Below are 10504 nucleotides of genomic sequence, written 5' to 3'. Positions count from 1 at the left end.
TTTTTCTTTTAGTCTCTAATACAGAATCTGGAAGTGAAATGTTCGGTGAAATCCGGCTGAATTGAAGCTCATAAAAACGTATCACGGGAGTTTATTCACATGATAATTAGAAAACAAACTGGTTAAGGCTTGTGTTTTATGAATGAACGACTGCCGAATTCACCGGAACATAAAGATTGCTCGGGATGACAGCGCCGTAAAACTCGGCTGCTGTGACTTATGTGGCCTTCCGTTCAACGCATCGGAGAGGATATCAGAGCAAGCTCTAAATATTTTTTCATTCGAAGGGCGGCCGATGAAATTTCTGAGGCTTGTTTCACTGCGCTGTGATTGATTTTCATTACTGCAAGTAAGCTTGTAATCTAACTGAAAGTAAAAACCTTCATGACACGGACTGCCCATTTCGTTTTCTTTTTTAAGGATTTTCGTCTTTGCTTACGTTATGATAACGTAAAGTACTGCGCTTGGCATGTTTACAAACCTTTGTTTGGTTCTTCTGTTGCTACTTAATGGCTCGCTTTTCCGAAATTTCACTTTCAATCAGCGAAAAAGGCTAGAGAAAAGTCCGGGAAGTGGTCGGACATAGTACAAGTTGGCATATAGCGTGACAGCCTTATCGCAGCCCAACGTTAGCAAATAGCAAATCAGTGACAGCGCACGTTACATCCGAACTTTATAATGAACCTTCTCAGAGGGTCTCAATGGGGTTAACCGTTAACTGTTAGGTGCAAAAATCGACACCTTTTAATCGATTGTCGTAAAAAAAGTTAACCGTAAAAAGGAAAAAATCTGGTGACTACAATGGAATTATATTAACCATTAGCCGGCCGTGAAAGCCATCATCCCAATAAGACCCTCCTCTTATATGAGGGCCATCAATAGTTTAACACGAAGTGGCTTTCAAATAGTCATTTTACAGACTTACTCTTCTATAATTAGTTTGAAATGGTCGAGTTGCCAAGCTTGCGTGCTGTTTTTTCAGTCCACCCACCCCACCCCTCCCCTCCTGTCTCCAAATTGAATTTTTATTCCGCCATCCTTACTTGGCAAACAATTTTCGTGGGCTGAGTTTATACCTGTCGGTGTATTAATAAGCGTAATAAAGTACCCAAAAAAAAAAAAATACGCGCTTGTGATTGGCTGAAAACGAGTATATTCTCATGAAACACAAGTGCAAAGTTGTAGCACGAGTGCAAATAGCGAGCACGCTTTCAAAATTTCGTCTATCTTGAATTTCTGTGATTTTTTTTCATTTACATTATTGACAAATAGTGGCATGATTTCTCTTGTAATTTGGTTTAATAAGCACCTATAAATTTTTTCAAAGACTACATCGAATTGCACTTGCCCTATTAGCTTGTGCAATTTTGTTATCTTTGAAAATTTAACTCGTACATATTAACAACAAATTGCACTCGAAATCATGTTATTACCTATACAAAGTTTCACAACATCAGGGGTTTTTTGTCAAAGTCGGTTACAGGCGGTCTGCCTCCGCCTGAAAGACCTCCGATCACCCTCTGTGTACCTAGCGGGCAGGCTCTTGTGTTGGGCTCTGGCCTTGCGGCGAAGCCGCCTATAATCCGTCAGCAGCCGCTTATAAAAAAAATTATGGAGTCCCGAAACTGCGTCAGCGTAGAACATTATCATGTGTGGATTCTTATCTTGTTTGAGCCAGGAATAGCCAATCGCGCCATCAGGGATATTGATATTAAAGCTAAGTATCAACGTGATGAAGAAAAAAAAACGACAGTTAAAGATAGATACTGAAAAAGTTCTTCACATTTCGTTTTCGATTTAGTATTTTTTTTGTTTGTTTGTTTGTGTTTTCCTAATGCTTCCTACATGTGTAATATCTTTGCAAACCGATTTGGTGTCTGAATCATAAAATTTCCATACGCAATAGTCAATACCTTTGTTGGTAAGATTATCGTTAAAAAGCTATTAAAACACTTACTATCTAAAAAACAAATAGAAAATTAATTTCCAGAGTTTTTTTTTATGCAGATCTTAATGAAGATACTAAAATGCAATAATTCAAATGCGCGGTATTGTGCAATCATTTTGGAAAAGGATGTTTTGTTTGTATTTTTCATGGACAAAAAAAAACCAGATTTTAATGGAATTTTAACATCGACCAGTGAAGATGTTTTATCAAAGCGAATAGTTGAGCACGTAGAGTTAGTTTGATCTTTCTTCGGAAGTCGAATATTATGAAATGTTTTTCGATAAATTTTGTTTCATTTGACGCAGTAAATTCTAAGAGAAATTTTTTAAGATGTGAGCGAGATTAAAAGCAGATGATTAATGAGCGGAAATTACGAGAAGGTTTATGTTCTAGAAGATGTGGTGTAAGAGACGGTTCGTGACACGTTTATGATCGATCAGGTTTATTTTTTTTAGTTTTAGTGCCTTAAAGAGAAAAACATCTCCATTTGCTTTTGAATGATCCAATTAATCAAGAAGGGCATTATCTCAGCTTCCCGAGTTAATTGATGAGTCCTCGGTCGATTGGCAAAGGTGCCGTCGTCCGCGGTTTTCTAATTTGTGCCAAATACACTTTATCAATTGTTAAAACATGGACTAGATTATGGCAAAATCGCTACACGCTTGGTTTTCATTCCTCACCAGACAAAACAATAAAACAAAATGCAGAACCCCCGTAGGTTTAAGTTGTCCACAGGCAACACCAGTAGCGAGAAAAACAACTCGCATGTTTATACTTTTATAATCACAAACGTTTTTGTTGCAGAAGCTGCTTATAGTTCTTGTGAAAAGCTGGTTATTATGGCTGACGGGAGCGAAACAGAAACAGCACTACCGAAAATAGAGCCAAAAGTTGTCGTTCTTGACCGTTTTAATATCTGTCAGTTGTCGACGGTTTAAAATGTACATATTTTGCCTTTAAACTAAATATATAAAGCATAGAATATAATGTACAATGGCTAATGCCTCATTTTGTGTTCTCCGCCGAGTTTTGTCCCTTGCTGAACGCGTTGGGTTCTAACTACAAACCACAAAATGAAAATCTTCTTTAGCTAGACCACAAAGAATAAAGATAAGACCACATTTTCAATACTTCAAAATTTGTAGCAAAGTACGCAAAAAAATTTGCATTTTGTTATCTTGTGTTTACATAGGTGACAGAAAAGATGACAGGGTCTTGTTTGGCACTGACGCATTTTTAAAATGATTTGTCAATATCGCGTTTTCCGCGCCTCTTCATTATTACACTATCTGCATGTTTCAATAACACAGAAGGGAGCCTATTGCTAAGCGCTGTGAACTGCACTTATAAAAGTTTCAGTGCGCATGGAGAGAGCTGAATTGTATGGGCAGTCCAACAGCGCAGGTAACATTACCCTGATGTGCTAACCCACGCCGTTCTTCGTTTGCAGTTCTCTCCGTGAATATCACCTGCTATCGACAACAGGCAGCTGCCTATCACGATCTGGGCAAAAAAAAAAATAATATCCTTCATCGGTTGCGGAATTGCCTACGTACAGCAATATCTCTTACAGCGCTGTGGCAAAAGTTCAAAGGGGAAAAAACCACACATGCAAAGCCGTGTTCACCGTTTTAACGATTACTTTTTTAATACGGACAAGCGCGCAACAGAGACTCCCAGCTTAGCATCACTGCATCTTTCTTTGAAACTATGGATACAGACACAGACAAGATTATTATAAACGTTGGTGGAAAACGCCATGAGACGTACGCCAGCACACTTCAAACCATTCCCGACACGAGGCTTTCATGGTTAGCAGGCAGTTACCTTAACAGTGATACTAAACAAGAATTTTTCTTCGACCGAAATCCAAAAATCTTTGGTATCATTTTGAACTATTACCGCACAGGCCATCTCCATGCGCCGAGGGATTTCTGCGGTCCGCTGTTTCAAGAGGAGCTGGCGTTCTGGGGAATCGAGGAGAGGGAGATGGAAGCGTGTTGTTGGCCATATTACACGCAACACCGAGACGCTGAGAAAAATTTGAAGGATTTTGTAGGACCTGAGTTTGAGGATTCTGATGAGAACGACGACGACGAATTTTCACCGGAATTCGATTCAACATACGGTCAGGCTACTTCTTTGTCATGGTGGACAATATACAGACCTAAAGTTTGGGCCGTGTTGGATGATGCTCATTCGTCTACCAAGGCTAAGGTATTAAACATATTTGAGAAATATGTTATCACTTTTTTTTGTATAGATGCGTACATCCGGTTTAAACTCTGTAGATCACGATTTACAGATGAGGTCTTTTATGTGACTTGATCTGTTGCTTTTCTGATGAAATGATTTATTTCGTTTTAAGACTCAAGATTGAAAGATCTTTCTTTACTGTCGTTTTTCTAATTGAAATATATCCAACCAAACCTGATCGGGGAATGAAATGAAAGTTTTCAAAATAAATCATCGCAGCGCTCGCTAAACAGTGCACGAGGAATTATTTACTTGGTAGGTTTTGCCTCCTGAGTAAACAGCGGCTTATCCTTGCTTAAACGCTCGCGCTTATACAAATGCATGAATGGACACAGCAAATCATAGACAACATCAGAGATATTAACGCAAAATATAGTATTCAGTGGCTTACATAGAGTGAAAGCAAACTGCTGAGTTGAAGTTGAAAAACGAATTAAAAATCACAACATTAACAAATGCTAACATCGACGAATGAACTTCGCATAAATCTCATTGTTTTATTTACATTTGGACGGGTTTGCCTAGGGTAACAACCATATTTTCTCATTTTCAAAGTTGGTTTTGTATCCTTTCAGTCAGAGCTTTAGACTTTAAGTCTAGTTGATTCAAAATGAAAACATACCCTTCTGATGTTACAATTACAATAATATTAGTGCGATGTTTTGCAAGAATATGGCTTTTAAATGCGCTTGCTTTGATGTCGACTTTATAGTTTTGCCCCCGGGTCTACAAAGCAGCAGGAACATAAGATTAATCTTGTATTCCTATTTTAAATTTTTAAAGCTTAAAAACTTCTCAGGAAAAAAATAATCTGGCCGCGAAACTTTAAAATGGTCTGCAGTTTATGTACTTTTTGGGGATATTTATGACCGAAATGAAATGCGAGACTTAAACAAGATCACTATGTCTTGCCGAATGAAAGAACCTTCTCGGTTTTTGACAGCTGGGCCATTTCCGATCGAGAATTTTGCATTTGTTTGCCGTCAGCTATCAAAAATAGCATTGTTTTCATCTATGCCAACGCAAAAGCTTATGCATAAACAGACCCAATCAATGGAAGAGCATCACAAACTTCAGTAAGAAATCAGTAAATTTACGGTGATTTTGATTCCACGGCCGTTCTGCTTAATGCCACCATTTTGAACACCTCACTCGCTTAAAATATTATGGCTTTTTTTAAATCCGTCTGATACCTTGGTTGTTAAATTAGTTTCTTTTGAATATTTATGGACCGCTTAAGTTAACACAGACTAATTCCAAGGAATCCCTTTGAATTTAGAAGCAACCAGTGCTCATTTGTTTCAGTTTGATTCTATTAAAACCCAATGGAAGACAAGGACGCTTCAAAATATTAGGGAGGCAATATCATTGCCTAGGCATTACCAGCAAAATGTATCAAAATAAACTTTATATTACTTTCACGCTTTTTTTGAAATGGTGACATATTTAAAAAACAAGCTTATTTTATGCCAGGTGAAGGAAAATCCCTGTCAACATTCAAATCGTCGGCAGTGTTTGTATCTCATTCAGGATTTGTTCTCTCCGAAGTTCATGTTAGTTACTCTTACTGGTGATAAAAATTTCTTTCTGCTAATTTGTCCATTTTCTGAAAATTGCATATTGGCGCTTACAATCGCAATTTATGCAGATGCCATGTTTTTCTGATATCTCGCACAAACACATCAACGGATTATTTCTAATCTTGCTTTTTCTTTTATTGCTAATCATTGTATAAAGGTTTTAACACGACGTCTCGCAAGATGAGATCCAGATTTATCTCTGGCCCAGTCACAGCAAAGTTCGTCCTATGAAAGCAGCTTTTGTAATCACGATTGTCGCGTCTGTAGAATTGTTCTCTTTCAAACCAGAAATTTAATTTCAAACCAGAAATTCAATTTAAATTGGCTTTGGAATATATGTCAAACAAAGTAACCACGGTCCAAACGAAGATTACTTTGGAGTCAGATTGTCCGCCGTCTAAAGAAAATCCGCAGTATGAGAGTTTGTCGTTGGCAGACATTGCTCTTTTAGATCAGTGCGCGAAAAGCTCATTTAGATCAGTGTGCGAAAAAGCATTCGTCTCATTCCCGCTTTGATAAGGTGCTCGCCTGGCACAAGTTTAAATCAATGCTAAAATAATCACAAAAAGGCGCCAATAATTGAAAGTATCTTACATAGATGTATCAGTCCACAGCGTGGGAAAATGCCGACGACCTTTGCGGGTGCCGCGAGTTTTCACAAGCAAGTCGACTACGAGTTAAAATAACGCCCACGTAATCCGTTCACTTAAAAACTGCTGTTGCAAAAAGGCTTCCTACTTAAGCTTCGTGAAAACTTTAGTGATAATACCCAAATGTTCGATATATCCAGTGAAGGGAGGGGGGGAAATATATTGATATTTGAAAGAGCGTTGGAAATAATCAGTCTTGGAAGACTTCTCTAAAAGCTTTTATTCGCTTTTCAGGTCTTCGCTTTAACCTCTTTGCTTATGATTCTGGCGTCTGTGGTATCCATGTGCGTCTTGTCTGTGGTACAGGATAAAAATAATGTCTACATTAGAGGCTTTGAGTACGCCTTTTGTGCCTGGTTCACTTTGGAATTTGGCGCAAGGTTGTTATTTTGCCCAGACAAGTTGGCTTTCTTTAAAGAAATTATGACGTGGGTCGATCTTATATCGTTGTTACCTTTTTATGAAGACATAATTTTTGGTACCAGTATGTTAAAATTTCTACGAGCCGTGAGACTTATACGTACATTTCGCGCACTGAAAGTGTTCGCCTTCACAAGCGGTTTACAGATTATAGTGCAATCACTCAAAGCGAGTTTCAGAGAATTGATCCTACTGCTGATAATTCTCCTCATTCCAGTTGTCGTGTTTTCAAGCGTGTTGTTCGAAATCGAATCCCATCAACCCAAACAGAAGGACTTTAAGAACATCCCACAGGCATTTTGGTGGGCTATCATTACCATGACAACGGTAGGCTACGGCGATATGGTACCGATCACGATCCCTGGGCGAATCATTGGAGGAATCTGTGCCATACTTGGCGTGCTTATTGTGGCGTTGCCTGTTTCGGTTATTGGCAATAACTTTTCCACTTATTACTCTCACGCGCAAGCAAGGCTGAGTCTTCCAAAGAAAAAGCGTCGCTTGATCATGTGTGAAGCCAAACTGCGGGCTAATCCTAGACAAGGGCAATCACCTTCCAGTTCAACATCACTACGTGCAAATGGTGTTCACGAGGTCCCAGAGGTCGTGACTGAGACACCATCCAGGACAGGCTCTGCCACAAAATACAGACGCTACCACCGCCGTTCTAGAAATACTCTATTTGCGCATGGTGATGTCTACATAGGGCCAACGAGGTTTGATAGGCATAAGCTTCATCACGCTGAAACATGCAATGAGGAGGAAAATGAGAATGAAAGCGAGAGTGAAACAGGCAAAAGTGAATGTCCCACCGCAAGGGAAACAACGAGCAGCGGAGACTTAGACAATGTGGTAGAAAAAGGAGGAACCTTGCCACCTCAGGCTAATGAGGAACTTCCCCGTATTTCGGCGCTCCCTAGAAATTTCACACTCATTAACTCGATGCATGAGAGCGAAGAAATTATCGAAGAGGATTCGAGGCCTTCTTCCGTTCTTTCTGAACGTCGCGGGACAAAAAAGAAAAAGCTGCACCCTGGTGTCCAATCATCTCGCCGTAAAAAATCCAATAGCTCTCTCTCAAGGTCATGGATAGAACTAAAAGCTCAACAAGTGCAATCACCACAAGAGAACGGGCATCCTCAGAGTTCCCGCGGGAACAAAGCTCGCGTGTCCTCGGTGGATGCACGGGGATCACCACAGGAGAAGGGGCGTCCTCAGAGTTCCCGCGGAAACAAAGCTCGCGTGTCCCCGGTGGATGCACGGGGGAGTTACAAAAACCTGGGTATGGAAAAGGAGAGTCCCTCGAATTTATCCTCATCCCGGATTTACTCCGTACCCTCGTTTAAGGTGGACAGTGAGACTACCCGACTGGATAAAGGAGATATGCCTGGCGAAGAGATCAACTCAAACTCGGCGATTGTAAATGATAGCAATCACAGAACTGGTAAATCATCGGAGCACGATTTTGCAAACGGTTTTATAGCTTAATAGTAGAGAAAACTAAGGAAAGTAATAAATAGAATAGAAAGACGACTGAAATTCGTCCACAATGGTATGTGGATGAGAATATTTGCATTATCGACGCATATTTAGCGGGCACAATGAAGTTAGCTTATGAAGCTAAGGCTGGATATTCAGGGTGTGGCTAGGGAAGGGGGGGTCCTCGAGGGCCGCTGTCCCCCGCTGCCTTGGATGACTTACTATGAAGTTAGTAACTTAAAGGGAGACGAGAAAGCGTAAATCATGAGTTTGCACGTTATGCATCATTCAGTGCTCATCCGACAAATGTCGCTCTTAATGAAACACAGCATGGCTGTCGACATAACAGTCAGACGGTTATGCTGGGAGAGACCTTGCATCACTCCTATCCCCTCAGCTCTTTGAAAATCCTGGTCACCACCCTGAGTATTAATTAAAACCTACCTCTAATGACTTAGCTCTTGCCCTTGTTAGGCGTGTACGTCTTCGTAACGTTGCTTCCTATTTCATTTAAGCGCTAGCCACACTTCCTATCGCGATGCAACTTCAATTTAGTATCTAAAGATAACGAAACAGATGCAGTCTTGAGTTTTTTCGTCTAGCCAAAGACTAGCAAAGGCTATGTTCAACAGTGAAGAAGTTTTTCACTGCTGTTCTATATGGAAAACGCGGGCTCGTTTTCCCCGACTTATTATATTCTTAAAATGAAGACGACTGTGGTTTAATCCTGGATGAAAATGATACGATAGAAAGATGAAACATAAAGAAGATTAGATTTGTATTCATATCATATTCGTGAGGCTACGTTCCTCATGATCGCAATTACCTTACTGAGCAGATGTCATCTAAATAAACTTATTGGAATTTATGCTCGTGGTTTGGACTTTTGAAGATCTGTCGATATGGTGAGGAAATTGTAAAGTGATGTGATGATATTTACCAAATGGTACTTCTCGGTAATCTTTTATTCCAGTGACAGTAGACACAGAAGTAAAAAATTGTACCTATTCTCTAATACTCCAGCGCCTTGTTCCCAGTCTTTCTCCCTCGCAACAGTCGCAGAGGTCACAACATTTCCCAAACTTGAGAGGGAAAGGCGACAATTTTGAGTCCAACTTGTTTGAATACATTTTACCTAAGAATCAAGGCGTCGTTATCTACAACCTAAAGGTATGATTGGTGAAGGTTTAGAGTTTTAGAGTAAAAAAAAAGAGTCGAATATGACAGTATTCACGTGGAATCTGAAAAGCAAGCAAACATTAGGGTAACACTTCGCAGGTTCTTTTGTGTTTATTAAGCCTTGTAGTGATCCTGTTCAAGCTGAACCCTTCACTTTAAAGCCTTTCACTTTCAACGTCTCCATTTTTTCTCCTTACTGTCCACCATGGACACCTGACTGTGAGAGTTTTGTGTTAAATCGAGTAATATTCCCCTAACTGACTTATTTGGTTCTTAAAATTCTCACAAACTCTTTTCTTGACAATTTAGTCAATATTATGGTATGGAGAAATTACCCATTGATCACTGCTGAAAGTATAAAATTTGGTATTTAATGAAGTCCTGTTTGAGCTCCAATTGGTATTCTTTTGTATGATAATCTTGTACCTAGCTAGTTTCCCTGCTTTCCCTGACTATAAATGCAAAACCTAAGTACTATAATGGTGTTTGACTGTTAATTACCTCAGAGTCCTTCTTACCACTCAGTCATAGTGCATAAAGCATAACTTTATCTGAGTCCCACTTCAGTAAACTAATGTGTTTTCTAGCTTTGGGTTGCTCCCTTTCCAATCTGGTGGTAAATTTACCCCAATCCTAACCCAACCTCATCTAATACCAGTTAACTGCAGAGTTAGGTGTGGAAAATTAATGTCATCAAGCAAACCCCAGAGTTCCACACTAAAACTTCAGCATTCTGTAGCATGAATTATTGTTTATGCATCTTCAAAATACTGTTATCTAAGTTTTTCTGCCCTCTTGTAGTTCCATGAATTCTGTAGGCTTAAAGCAAGAATTTTCATTCAGAAAGTCAAGAACTCATTCACAAAAATCCACAAAAGAAAAATTAAAGGTTGTTAAAACAGAAGACTGCAGATCTCTACATTATGCACATTCCAAGATAGCTGATGTCACAGCATAGGCTTCATTTCTTAAATGGAACATTTCCCTTACAG

General features: G+C 39.5%; 1 protein-coding gene across 1 annotated transcript; it reads left to right on the top strand.

Moving 5' to 3' along the window:
• The first annotated feature begins 2849 nt into the window (after positions 1-2849).
• LOC113683349 (potassium voltage-gated channel protein Shaw) lies at positions 2850-9202 on the top strand. Its single transcript, XM_027200581.2, has 2 exons — positions 2850-4165; positions 6669-9202. Exons 1-2 carry the CDS (start codon positions 3659-3661, stop codon positions 8340-8342), a joined length of 2181 nt encoding a protein of 726 aa, XP_027056382.2. The 5' UTR covers positions 2850-3658; the 3' UTR covers positions 8343-9202.
• The last annotated feature ends 1302 nt before the right edge of the window (positions 9203-10504 follow it).

Source organism: Pocillopora damicornis, chromosome 11 (assembly GCF_964200805.1).
Source record: "Pocillopora damicornis chromosome 11, jaPocDami1.2, whole genome shotgun sequence".
Classification (NCBI taxonomy): Eukaryota; Metazoa; Cnidaria; class Anthozoa; order Scleractinia; family Pocilloporidae; genus Pocillopora; species Pocillopora damicornis.
This window is presented reverse-complemented; position numbering and strand designations above follow the sequence as displayed.